The following is a 14967-nucleotide window of genomic DNA, read 5'->3' as shown; positions in this document are numbered from 1 at the left end:
TTCTATTCCTTGGAAACTTATTGTATGACAATGGAAAAGATACAAATTCATAATAAGGGATTAACATACCACTGAAAAGCCTAATGCCTCACATGTGTTCAGGCCTCAGTTCTCCATAATCAGGGAATTTTTCAGTGAACTAACACAAATCCTTTAAATCACAAGAGTTAGTGACTCTTAAAAAATATCTTAGGTTAAATATGATGTTTTTCTATCCACATTTACTGTGCAACTCAACACTCCTCCCTATCTCCCTTTTTAATAATAGTTTCTAGAGTTACTTCATCAGATTGTTCCTATATTTTTCTCAGATTCCTTCTTATCTCTTTTCCTTGCTTAATGGAAAGATAAAGATGACATATTTTGTGGAAGCAGATGTTTTCAGCATTCTCTGATCCTACTTACAGTACAGAATTATACTGAATTAACAGCAAAAGTTGAACAACAGATCTGTCAACAGTACTTTGTTCTATGTGACCAAATACTGTGAATTGCTATGAGCTCTTCTGTCTTCTGTTAAGTCCTTATCCTAAATCATTCATATATTTTGAACAAATTAGCCTGTGAAGCTAGCCCAAGATTTTAATAACAGACTGTTAATGGCTAGCTTTTGATAATTTTTTTTTTTGAAAAATTATACTTCATTGCATTCAAATTTTTTCTCATGAGCTTTCTATGTTTAACAGCATTTGTTAGAATTTTAGTTCTCATATGTTTCTTTAAAACTTGGAGGTTAATTTCACTTCAGTCATTAACAAAAAAAATATTTAAAGATACATTGATTGGCAGGATCTACCCTATTTCTTGTTCAAAATATAAAATCTGTCAGTGACACAAAAAGCAATCTCTTTATCTCCTGCCCCAAATCAAGAATTGAGTAGACAGTAAATGTGATTGGTATAATCTGTCAGTTTTTAGTTCTACATTCTTACCTCCCTCTCCCCCCACTCCAAAACAGGGATAAGAAAGTAGTATCCCACTCTGCTCTGATACACATCTTTCATAGCAAACCATGTGCTAATTTAAATAAACAAACAAAACAAAAACACGACCACCACCACCACAACAACAGCAACAAAACAACAACAAAAATTCACACAACAAAATCAAGAAGAGACTGTTAATGAGGCCAGACAAAGACAAAAGGAAAAACTGTTAAAATAGACAATAGACCTGGCACTGCTTGTACATTGTTCTGGCAGGCTGCACTTTTGGAAAAGCTTACAGATTACAGTAGACAAAAGATACAGTGGAGAAAAATTTTCAATATTCCTACTGCTAGATTACATTCATGTAAAGATTTACATAATATCAATAGAAATTACAATGAATGCCAACATCTTTCAGAGCAATAAAATTCAAAACTCTTCCTCTTCTTTAAAATACTCAGGTGTATGCCTAGCCTCATTCAACTTGAAGAGTCCAGACAGACTTATAAATGTTCACAGAACTGGTTCTATGGATCTATCTGATTAGACTCAAGGTCAAGTTGTATAAATAGTGAAAGTGTTGATTCTAAGTTCCCATTGTTATTTTTATATTTATACTTATATTTATACTTATTTTTATACTTATATTTTTATATATTTATATTTATACTACTTATAAAAACAAGTGTATCTAACTTCAAGCATGGTTTTTAAAATGCAAAGGTGAAGACAATACAGTGGATCTTGAAAAATATTATCCCAACAATTTTATTTTAACCTACCAACTGCCTATTTCCAAACACATCCAAAGCTGCCTAGCTGTTTTGGCAGCCCAGATCAGTGGGATGAGTTTTGGGGACAGCAGCATATCAGGGGAGAGCTTTTAAGAAAGCCCAGCATTGTCTGGCTTTCAGGGTCAACCTTACAAAGAATAAGGCAGGGACAGGTATAATCTTTTTACTTATTTTTAAAACTTTTTTTTTTTTCCTCAGAAAATTTTCTCCTTAATAATGAGTATTAAACTTTTTGGAAGGTTACTTGATGAGTACGTTAACCTCTAGTCAATTCTCCCAAAAGGTTTAAAAAAACAAAACAAACAAACAAAAAAACTTGAGCATACATCTGGCTCCTAGATATGTTTGGAGCTAAAACTTTGGGGAAGACAGCACTTGTACAGTAACTCGAAAGCAATTTGCATGATTTTACCCCAGGGCAAGAAGTCGTATCCTGGCATATAAAGAAATCAGCAGAAGTCCAAGTATATAAACTTGTTAAGTAAGAGAACGACCATAATTTCCTCCCCCTGAGATGCAATTTGTGTTTCATATGGACCCATAATACAGAAAAGCTGAATGTGTAGTATTTTAGAGCTCTTAGCAGCTTTATTAATCATGAAATTATAAATAGCTTAGAAACTAAGATAATATAGACATTGAAGAAGTAAAACAAAACAAAACAAAAAACCTTCAGTTTTCAAAGAATAAAACAAAAGGAAAAGTAGGATAAGTGACTCAATAACTGAGTTCTGAAGTCATAATAATAACTGAGTCATGCTGAACATGACTCGAAAAACATTACAGCCTTTCTTTCTTTCTCTGTTCTCTGTTCAGGGGAGCTCTGGAGAATGACTATGTAAAATCTTTGACTGTTGGAAAAACATGATTTAACACACTTCACATTGTACAGGATTGCTAGTTATCTAATCGTGACAATATCAAACCCATTAAAACAATTTGTATCTTCAGGTTAGGACAAATTTGTTCATTTAATTTTATTCAATTTATTTTTTTCTGAGCAAAAACTTATTTGGTCTATTTATCTTTACAAGTGTGTTGAAAAGAAAAATATAAGGACATCAGAACAGCTTTGTGGAAATGTTATTAACCCTGAATCTCATTACATTCCTATCCAACACCAAAACCTGATGTCTGTGGTCTTTCAAGACTCCAGTGATTTCCAGACTGCATCTCCACTGGTCCTATATTAAACTCCTCACAATCTTGTCAGTGTTAGATTTCTGTCATATAAAAAAGAATCCAGCAATTTCTTTACTATTTCTAATGGATTGCATAATTTCTGCAACTATAAATATGAAGACTATAAATCTATACGGACCTGTAAAATAAGCCTAGAACCAATTCTAGAGTTAACATACATATGATTTCAGACAGGACAGAAGGAACAGGCAATGACCAAAACCAAAGTTGACTAGTTAATGTACTTTGCAACCAAATGGATTCACCCATTCCCTTTTACCCTATGTATGTATTGTCATTCTATAAGCGATAACACTTAAGCAATCAATAAGCTTTACTATTTAGATCAAACATAGAACCTAGTAATCAAAATCAACATCCATAAATGCTGCTTAGGGTTTAGATTGGTATTCTGCTGGGTTGTAGTGTTCCTACCAGGCCTGAGACTTTTAAATAGTTAATAAACCTGTCTTTTATGTACTTTGGAGGTAACCTTAATTTTGTACATACAGCGGTATCTCCAAAAGAACAGTAACACCTTAAGATGTTAATGCAGTTCTTGCTCAGGTTACTGCATGCAATAAATGTTACTGTATATATGAATATACTGTAGTTGTGTATTTCTTAGTGAAGTCATTAAAAATGAGCTATATGGATCTATATGATTTGGCTAAGACTCTTTTGTAGGTAATTTCTGTAGCTCTGGTTTCACTAAGTGAAAGTATAGATTAAAAAAAATCCAATATTTATTTTTATAACAGTAAAGTTTTAGATCACATTTGTACATAAATGATTTCATTTTGTATCTTTTCATATCTTTGAGCAGAGGAGAGTGTATATCTGATCTTCAGAGGTTCCTTCCTTCATCTATTATACAAATCTATGATCTTTAAAAATTACACTAAAAAGGTTACCAGCTGAATAAAATTGAGAATGGATTCTTGTCTCCATAAAATGCCTACCTGACACATAAGTTGCACTGATTATATAAAGTTTGATCAAAGACTAGATGATATTTAATTTCACACATTTCTGTCTTATAGGAACTTTTCCATACAAGCCTTCCTGTCATGCTTATTATATCTCCACGTAGTCTGCACCTTCAGGACACGTTCTTATAGAAAAAAAAAAAAAAAAAAGCAGTATTTTCCTTTAGTCTTCATTAGTCTTAAATTAGTCTTAACTAAATGATAAAAAGATAGGTTACTGTAAGTAACCTTCAGAATTTGAGGCTATTTTCTGGTTGTTGCTAGATCAATGTAAAATAAAAGCAACTATGGGAAAAAAGCAAACAAACTCAAAGCAAACCAACCAACCAACCAAATAAAATCATACTGGTTGTAGTGGGTTTACGTGGCAAGGTTTTGGTAGCAGGGAGCCATAGGGGTGGTTTCTGTGAGAAAGATCTAGAAGCTGCCCCATGTTTGGGAAGGGCCCCATTGTTTTCCAGATCCGAGCCAATAAGCGATGTTGTTTTTCGCCTCTGTGAGAGCATATTTAAGACAGGGAAAAAACGCTGCGCTACACAGCAGCCGGGAGAGTGAGAGGAGCGAGGAACAGCCTTGCGCCAAGGTCAGTGTAGAAGGAGGGGGAGAGGTGCTCCAGGCGCCGGAGCAGAAGTCCCCTGCGGCCTGTGGTGAGGACCATGGTGAAGCAGGATGTCCCCCTGCAGCCCATGGAGTACCACGGTGGAGCAGGGTTCCACCTGTAGCCCGTGGAGAGGAGCCCACGCAGGAGCAGGTGACCCGGCAGGAGCTGCTGCCCGTAGGTCCCACTCGAGCGGAACCACGACACTGGTGTAAGATACAAGACACATTTTTTTTTTTCCCCATTTTTTCCAATGTAGAAACATCATGCAGAAAAATTATAAACGTCATCATTATCGTATTGTCTTAAGGCATAGTGAAGCATATTAGAAAAAGTGTTGTCATCTAGCACGGCTTAGTAACTAAAATAGAAATATGGTTAGCTTCCAAATCAATACTCTGAAAGACAGGAGTATTTCCTGGCTAAAACTCTGTTTGACACTGTTTTATGTTCACTTCATACCACTGTCTAAAAACATCAATAAGCTGCTTTTCTAGCCTGGATTTTTTTTTTTTTTTCAACATGTAAACCTCTGGTTAAGCTTTATAATCTGATGCAGAATGCAATAATCCCAGGAAGTGAAATGAATGAGAATGGAGAGTGTTCAAAATGACTCAAAAGATAAAATTAGAAGTAGTTTTTCCCCTCATTTAAATTTTAAATCTAATTACAATGAAAATTGTTTGTCTAAAAATATGCAATTATGAAAAAATTAATTACATATATGCATTTAATTGTATTGTTATAAATAATGTATAAATAATTATCATAATTTATTTCTCTTAGCCCATTCACAGGAGGAAGAGAAAGCCAAAAGGCTTGACATTTTGAGATGGCTCACATATATGTAATGTAGTCCCAGAAAAAAATAAATGGATTATTTTTCTCTCTTCCCCTTCAGCCTTTTCAACGTCTTTCAGGATTCAACCTTACAGCCCATCCTCTGTTTGTTTCAGGCTTAAAGTTGAAGATTTATAAAAAACCCGCAAGAATTAATGAGAAAAATAGATAATAGAAAAGATGATCTATTGCATCAATAAACTGTAAGATGAATTTACTAACTAGAACACCATCACAGATTAGAAGAACATGAGAGAGACAAAAATGGAGAGTATAGGTGACTATATGCTATCATTTTTGAAAATATTAGAATGACTGAAGGCTATGGAAGGGAGCCTGAAACATCCCAGAAAAACAAAACAAAACAAAACATCATATTAGTAAAAAAAAAAAAAAAAAAAAAAAAAAAAACCACTATCATATTAGAAACATGATAATGAGATAACCATCTCACTGTCTTGAGGGGCACTGATGGCTCAAAGGTACCACACATCAAGTACATCAACAACTGCAAGTAAACAGGTTTTATGAGTTAACAGTCAACAAAACAGAACCTGCCTTGCACTATATAGCTCCAGGTCAGCCCTGCTCTCATGCTGAGTGCAGCAGGTAATTGCCAGGCAGAGGAAGCAGAGGATAAACTGTAAAACTGCACAGGGAGTATTGCAACAGAATCAACTGTCTGAAACTACATGTAGTTTCCACCTTAAGTAGCCAAAGATCCATCAAAACATGCTTAGTGGCATGAATACTGGTAGGAGATCTGTGAAATGTCTTGCAGAGTGTTAAATGACAAAGCTCATTCCCAAACTGCTTCTCACTCACTTAAAACCAGGAATGAAGTGTAAAACGGATGAAATGCTCTATTTTCTTGCTCAGGTGGTCAAGTCTTTCTACATCTGCATGTAGAGATAGAAAGGCATCTATACTATCCCTGAAGGTTGGATGTGGTACTTAGTAAAATGGCTTAGTGGGTAATACTGGTGGTAGGGGGATAGTTGGACCAGATGATCTTGGAGGTCTTTTCCACCTTAATGATTCTATGGCTTGTTCCATAGAAATACAGAAGTTGATCTGTGAGAGTGAGACTGTATGAGTGCTGCATAGTTTTGCAAAGGGGTATTTACTCTGCAAAGACGATGAAGCAAAGCAAAGAAGAAAAGATTAAAATAATAATAATAATAATAATAATAATAATAATAATAATAATAATAGTCCCGGCAGTCCCAGAAGCATGAAAGAAAAATCTGAGAAACTTTTAAGATGCAGAAGAGTGCTGAGCAGTATTGCACAGTAGCATTGATTGCACCGCAGTCCATGCAACTTAGTCCATGCAACTAAAAAACCTACTCCACTGAACACATCAGGAGACGTGTCAAAGTTAATTATATGTTCATGATTTTTAAGCAATTTTGGTTCTTGATAGTATGAGGTGGACATTCATTCCTATACTGTACCCTCTGAGAAGGTGAGAGGTTTTCAGACATCATATGAAAAGGAGAAATGGGAGTACAGTATCCAACAGGAAGAAAGCAACATATGCACAGCTATCAGTGACTTAGACGAGTTATCCTAATAGGAAAAAGGGAATTTGGTCTGTGCAGCTGCCAAGTGCACATGGACTATAAAGAAAGGTAGTAAGCAGGAATCCAAGATGCTTTATTTTTCATAATAATAATGCAGGTAAAGTATTAGACTTCTGCTGCTTTGTGTGATTTATTCAATTCTATATTCTACCTGTTATGACAGCTTTTACACAAAACAAAAAAATGCTGTTGAGAGGTTTCTCATTTTGCAGCATTCATACCTGTTATGCTACAGGCAATAAACACCAGTGAGTTACACCTACATTAATAGCACACGATCATCTGCCAAACAAGCTACTAACAAAGGTGAGGGATTAACTGGAGGTATTTTGTTTTAAAAAAGCCAGAAGTTTGTTTAAAAATGCTAAGTTTTTCTCAAAGTTACCAAACCACACTGATAAATGTCAAAACAAAGCTTGTTAAATTTTCTTAATTAAACCACTCCTTTCTACACAGCTGATGAATAATATGGCTAAACTCTCTTCCTTATTAAATAGATAGTTGGGATTATTTGGTAAATCTTCTATGAAAAATATTTATTATGAAAAGCATTTTGTGATGTTTTATTGTTCTGCAATGCACAAGATAAGCTATGACCTACTCTGGAGTGGAGGAATTATGATTAAGTGAAGCAGTGTAGTAATAGTTGTTTAAGAAAATAATCATTTATTTGTATAGGTTTTATTATAAATACCTGAGAAATCAGTAGGGGTTTTTTTTTTGGCTCTGAAAATCAAACATAAGAATAAGTAATCATGTGCCTGAAGTTACTATCATGTTTTCTTACTTTGCAATCTTTGCCAAAATTAGAAGCAATCTTTTCCATAAAAATATGCTGTATTTTTTTTTCCTTCAAAGCAATAGCATTGCAAATAAGATAACTTCGATCTGTTTCTTTAAAACAAAATACTATTTACTATGCAGAAAATAAAGATATATATATATATATAAAATAAAAATCAGAAATGTTACTCTGCCTCCATTGCTGGTTAATAATAGTTAATCAACTATGTAACACTTCTGACTATATTGGAAAACTGCATTAATAAATTAAACAGAGCTATATTACAATATATAGAAAAATCATGACCAAAAGGTCATTATTGCATGAAGAAATAATTTATGTTAAAAAAGTAATCTACTAGCTGAAAAACAGACTGTGGATAGGCAGACTTTTAGCTGAAATTTGTGCATGAACTCAAAATATATTTTTCTCTATGCATCTTTTTACATTGTTATTATTTATTTGCCTACAGGACCAAAACAACTAGTTGACACACACAAAAAAAGAGAGAAGTCTAGAAATAAACCAATTAAGAAATGAAGTGGAATTATACTCTTAAAATACGTGCTTAATGCTTTACTAGAATGAACCAGAAAACTCAGCCTAGAGTAGAATCGGTAGATATTATTCTTCTGAAACTGTGCCTTCTGTTTTATGCTCCAGAGCTTAAAGCTGTTTTCACCTTTAAGAACAATTGTTTTGGCCAGATTTCCCAGTAGAAAAGGGTAATTTGTTTTGTATTGCTATTAGCAACATGAACTACGTTATATTAAAAACAAACAAAAAAATCACAATTCAAACATTAAATTTAAAAAATTCTAAATACCAGCCTCTCCAAAATACAAGCATTAAGCCCCAATTTGTCAGACAATGCCTTTTCTTTGGGGGAAAAAATAGATCCTTGGTTGCCTTTTAAAATCTATTTGTCTATTTACTTATTTTTAATATCAAGGAGCTAAGAATGTTCCCCACTGGAGGAAGAATATACCACTTTTCTAGTGCAATCTTATTATTATTTGTTATTATGCTATTATCTCTAATTTACACTGTGGGTAGACTCCAACAATGCAGTCCTTCCCCCTGTTTTGGAGACTATTTTCATTTTAAAGAGAATAGTGTCTCCTTTTGGGGTAGGGAGAAAGAAAGCTCTCTGTAAGAGACAGAACAGTACTTTTAAAACTACCAAAGAAAAAATATATTCTTATTAATTACAAATCATGTCAAAAAAAGTTTTTAATCTTTAAGAATGTCATCTTTTCTTTTAGAAATGGCACATACTGATACTGCTCTAGTGAGTCAAAGACACATGTGCCTGTATGCTTATCTTCCTTTGGGACTTCATTACAGCTTGAGAAATGACATAGGTGTCAAGGAGGCCTCTTGCACTTTGCATCAGTCTGGCTGTAGCCAGCCTTTATTTATTTATTTATTTATTTTTAATGAGTCGTGACACCTACACTACAAACACTTCTTTGTAGACAAAAGAAATAGTAACAATAAATGGTTACCTAGCCCACAAAAATATTGTGTAATATTTACCGATTTTAAGCTTCTCATAAGATAGTTAGGAGTTATGAACATTTGTTAGTGCTCTGTCTATAATAGAGGAAGATTTCCAGGGCTCGCAGATAGCAAAATCATTTCCAGTTTCTTTCTTATAATTGTACATGTAAGAATCTTTTTCTGACTGCCTAGCTTTATTAAATCAGGTATCTGGCCCTCTAGCTGCTAGATCTGTATACAATCTGTAATATATAATGCAAAATATATGGTTGAAGGGGGTGCTGGAATCATTCTCACTTAGCAAACTATTTCATTACTATGATGTCAGAGTCACAGACCTAAAAAAAATTGCTTGAAACACCAGAATGCCTGAATTGTGTTTACATCAAAACTCCAGCTACCAAACAAATTAATTTTTCCTAGCTATGCTGAATTAATTTTGTATATTTATGAGAATGAGCTTCTCCAGCAAAATTCAGTAAAGAAAACAAAGGACAGAATACATATAATCAACACAGACTTTTTCCTAATTCACATCTTTCTGTGATGTGAATATATAAAAAAATGGTATAAAAGTCTGACAGTGTGATTGCATAACAATTAAAGTTTATACTCCTAATTCTCTTAAGGACTTCTGTTTTTAGTACTACTATGAGGAACCACTGAAACTTTATCTCTGTATTTTTGTATCTCTCCGTTATTCATTAGAAGCTGAAATAGCTACATGATTGCTGGCTCCTGCACTTAAAATCCCCTGAGCTTTTCTTTTAAATTACTTAAACAACTCTCAATATTTCTGTGACCAGATAGCTGCAGTTTCTACTTGATATTGGGAAGAAGTATGGTTACAGCTCTTTGTTTTACTATAAAGTGGAAGTTCCAAAGCTTTTTTCCACCATTACACATTACTTGGATTTTACTGCAGATGGAGCTCATCACTATATGCACTTTTAGATCTCTAAATGAGCCAAGAAAACAAAATGAAAACAAAACAAAACAAACAAAAAAAAACTTCTCATAGAAATTTCTATGTGGTAGGGTAGTTTGGAGGTTTGACACTAGGATCAGGAAACTCACGATTACTTCTGTCACTTTTTGTTCCGCTTAGCTCTAATTCAGTTCAAAGTTCTTCAGTTTTGTGTATAAAGAGTTCAAACAGTACAAGGAAAAGGATAATGGATAACCAAGACTACATTTTTTTCTGCTGCATTACATTTTAATGGTGGCTTAAAGTGTTTGGAAATCTACAACCAAAAGCAGTTTTGGTGGACTGTGACTAAAAAAGCAATAAGGTTTTAGGTCAGGTCTGAAAGACACTTGTCACAGTCATGCTATTTCATGTTATTTCAATCTGTAGTTCATCTGACCCTAGACTGAAAGGCACTTGGCAAATTGTAGTGGGGAAATTTTTCATTCTTTTTCATTCTGTAGATAACCTGGCTCTAAATACTACTACTGATCCATTTTCAGAACCATTAAATCATATTCAATTTCAAAATTGTATTCATGTAAGACATTCAAGGAAAAACAGAATAAGAAACTGACTTACTCAAATGAATCAATCTACTTTTTAACTATGGAAAAACTTTTCAAACCTAAAACTTTCTATAAAGCTGAAAAAGACATACACACACACAAAAGTAAAATCTCCCTATCTTAGTGTTTAGTGTCACAGCTGCCAAATTCTCCCATAGCACCATTCCCAAGACATAATGCTGTATTTAAAAGATGTCATGGGAGGAGTTGTCCTTGTTTTTATAAAAGCTGAATGTGTTTGCAGCTGGTACAATGACCCCCAGATTTGTCAGCATAAATGACCCCCAGATTTGTCAGAAAAGCATGAAGCAATACTGAGTAGTCAAGCAACGAGCCACCCTTCATAACACTGAGTTAACAGTAAGCCTATGTTAAATGGAGGATAACAGTCCCACAAGACATGAAGTTTCTAAGCCTTGCAATGCTTTGAATACTTGAAAATACCTTGGTAAGTCTATCCTGAAGTCTTTCAGCAATGTGTTATCTGAAATTTCTTGTTGGTTATTTGAGTTTTCACATTAAGTTGCTCATCGAAATGGAAAAACACCTTTCAGTTGCAGTATGATGAGAAAAAAACTTTCTTATTTTGAACATGTGAAAACATTCTTAAATATGAAGCAATCAATGTTCATTAGACTGGCACATGATGTTCTAGTAAAGGTATAATTAAATACTTTATTTGGGCACATGCTTTATATAACTGTTAATTGTTTGTAAACATTAGCAAAAAAATGACAAAATACTAAAGAAGTATGTTCTCTCTCAAATGAGGTTTTCTATAGAAAAATGAGAAGCAGAGAACATGTTCTCTGTCTATGATCTGTTCAACTGATCAACAATTCATAAAGATAATGAGTGAATTATCAAACATATTGAACAAGTGATCCTTTTAATGTAACCTATGTATTATTTCTTTACTGTGATGAAATTATGATTACAGGCTAAAGCATGAGAAACACCTTCAAGTTAACAATAGCTGCAGAGAATTTTAAAGATACTTACATCACTTTCATGGCCTTCTCTTAGATTGTATGTGAGATCATGCTGTATGTCTTCAACAAACTTGTGAGCATACTCTGGGTAAAGATCAAGCACTTCGAAGAGACCTTTGAGGATAATGCATTGGAGGTCACAGTACGTTAAAGCTTTAACGTCTGCATTTGTTTTAATAACTTGATCCCTAATGGATAGGTTTGCTCCAATCAAATCTCCTTTACCTGAAAGAAAATATGAAAACAATCATCTTGAAAATAGGAATTCTTAACTACTGTTTTGAATCGTAACTCTGTTTAACAACTTTTAAATTTAAAACCCATAGTTACTAATGAATTTTTAAATTAATAACATTCACAAATATACTTACGGGCTTTCTCTGATTTTTGCAGGAAGAATGTTACATACAATTAATAGGAGGTACAAAGACTCATTTACGTACATGTAGGTATCTCATTTAAGAGAGCAATCAAGTAAATATGTAAAAAAAATTACACGAGTAATTAATATCAGGTGAAATTTTGTAAGTCAAAAATTGAAGATCATATTTCTCACTTGTTCTTTTTAGATCATTTTAACAATGACATGATTAATTGTAGATCCTCAATTCAGATTAAACCTTTACTAAGAATATGTATTATAAAATTCTTGCAAGCTCTGATACAAACTCTGCTGCACTTCATGATGTATATTAGTTGGACAAGGTAATAACAAATATACAATCCAATAGTACTTCTGCCAAGAAAAAATAATGGATTCTTAAGCCATTATATTTTCATTTATGGGCAACCGTCCATGTGTTGAAGAGCATAACAATTTTCTAATAGAAAGCTTGCATAGCATCTCACCTGAGGTATTATGTCCAAAAAGCAGTCATTGAACCAGAGATCTTCCTCTAAGGTGCAGATGTTCTTTATTGAAGAACAGTGCAATTGAGTGCACTCTTGGTGAGTTTATGGACTACACCAAACTGGGGAAAGTGACTGATATACTTGGGGAAAAGCTGTTATTCAGGGGACCTTAACAAGCTGACAAAAAAGGTCTGACAGGACCTCATGAAGTTCAATAAAAATAAATACCAAGTCCTGGGAGGGAAGATCTCCCTGCAGCAATATGGGCTGGGGTCTGACCAGCTGGAAAACAGCTCCTCAGAAAAGAGCATGGGGATTGTCATAGACAAGAACATAAGCCAACAATGTGCCCTTGCAGAAAAGAAGGCCAAGAGCATCCTGGGCAGCATTAGTGAGAGTACAGCCAACAGGTTCCAGGGAAGTGACATGAAACCCTCTGTATTTCACTTTTCAGACTACATCTGGAATATCATGTCCAGTTTTGGGTTTCCAAGTAGGAGACAGAGTGTTGACATACTGGATTAAATACAGAAAAGATCATGAAAATGGGAAATGAGAACGTAATGCATGAGGAGGGACAGCTCTGAGCAAGTGAAATAAAAGTGGCCCAAACCAGGACTGGGACTGGGTGGCTTTCAGAAGTCTCTTCTAATCTTACATTAGTCTGAGATTAGTGAGTATTAAGTGAAGACTGTAAAATCTGAAAATCCACACAGCATGTGATTCTACCTGGATATTACACAGAAAGTGTTCTTAAAGAGTAAGTTAAACTAAGCAGACAACCATTCATAAAGTGATTTAAATAAGATAATTTGCTTTATACTGCTTGTGAATTTTTTGTTTCCTATTTACCTGGAGATTGTTCAACTTTCTTAAAAACGTTTATCATAAGCCCAGTATACACAGGGGTTTTCTTTTGCTCTAGGAATATATATACCTTTGTGTTCTTTTAAAATTGAAGTTAGTGTAGATGAGAACTAGTACTAGCTCAAGTTAATCTGAGAAAAGCAAGGTAATGACAAAGTAATACATTTTCTGTTTGCTCATCACATGGTGTAATGTTTACATAATCAGATACATGGTAAATCTAAGAAATAATTTACTTTTACTTTTATCACCAATTTTTAGATTTCTTTGATTACATAAGCAGATCACTGGTAAAGATTAGCTATTGCTAACCATGAATATATGGACTTAGGAAAAAATATTTCAAATTTACAAAAAAGTATTTTTAAATATATTAATTAGAAACTTTTTAGGCATATAAACAGTATTAGTATAAGTAATGAATAGATAATTTGGGGAAAAAAGTTACAGTTATATTTGATAGCAGTTACAGCATTTGATGAAGTAATATTAGTCTGAAGGACACTATATTTGCTCTGGTATATGCTAACTAATACTTGCTTTGGAATGATAATCATGTAGCAAAGACTAGCTAAAAAGCTGAATATTCATTAGTATTACAGCACAAGTGAGACGACTGTACCTTTAATAACAACATTTGTTATATCAACAGAGTAATGTAGGTTGTTATTAGTAGCACTCTCTCTCTCTCTTCTCTTTTTTTTTTTTTTTTCTTTTAATTGGAGAACACACTCATTTATAAGGACTTATGTGAAACATCTTTTTGATAATAAATCTGGGACATATAGTCAAAATTATGAATTTCTCCTCTTCACATGTATCTTCTCAATCACTTATGGCTATTATTTTAAAACAAATATAAGATGTATGCTCAAACAATGTTGATTTTTTTCTTAAAAAGTATATTTTAAACTTCATTATGTGATATGACATTATATTCTCAAGAGGAACCAAATGGTTGTATTTAATCAGATCATCTCTTATTGTACTGTTGCTGTATTGCTTATTAGTGAGAATGGTTCAGCAACCAAAACATATTCCACTACAATTAGAATTGTGACAGAGTTATAAAATTGTTGTAATCAACATTTTCAGGAAAAAAAAAAAATCTGCTCTTTAGAATTTACCGTAAATTAGTAAAACAGTTTCTCATTTGGACCTATAGATATGATGCACTCACCTTCTAGTATTAATTAGGTTTAAATGATGAAGCTCCCATTCGCTGGAATGAAATATTATTTCGTTGTATCATGTTTATGTTTGTGCGTTACAATTTCATTCACTTCTCTCAGAAATCCATTAATCTTTATTTTTATTGTCATTGTTACCATTATAAAATGAAGCTTTTATTAACATTTTCAGAAGTGTCTGAAAATGAAATTGTTAATGAAATCGTAATTCTAATGGAGGTAAGTCTTGACCTCTTAAGCTTATGTTTTTTTTTCTAAGCCACATTTTATAGCTTTGATTTATGTGATCCAATTAAATAGAAGCATTCTAAAACTTCCTAATTAC

At 33.5% G+C, this 14967-nt stretch overlaps 1 protein-coding gene across 1 annotated transcript in view; it reads right to left on the bottom strand.

The window, feature by feature from the left end:
* KCNH8 (potassium voltage-gated channel subfamily H member 8) overlaps positions 1-14967 on the bottom strand; it is a gene marked incomplete at both ends in the record, with an annotated part of 182167 nt that overhangs the window by 20368 nt on the left and 146832 nt on the right. Inside the window, one exon of the mRNA XM_084306762.1 lies at positions 11744-11958. Coding sequence (XP_084162888.1) covers positions 11744-11958 — 215 coding nt within the window. The remainder of the gene's footprint in view (positions 1-11743; positions 11959-14967) is intronic.

Source organism: Netta rufina, assembly GCF_964035555.1.
Source record: "Netta rufina genome assembly, chromosome: 2".
NCBI classification, from domain to species: domain Eukaryota; kingdom Metazoa; phylum Chordata; class Aves; order Anseriformes; family Anatidae; genus Netta; species Netta rufina.
The sequence above is the reverse complement of the archived record's forward strand: the minus strand, read 5'-3'. Positions and strand labels throughout refer to the sequence as shown.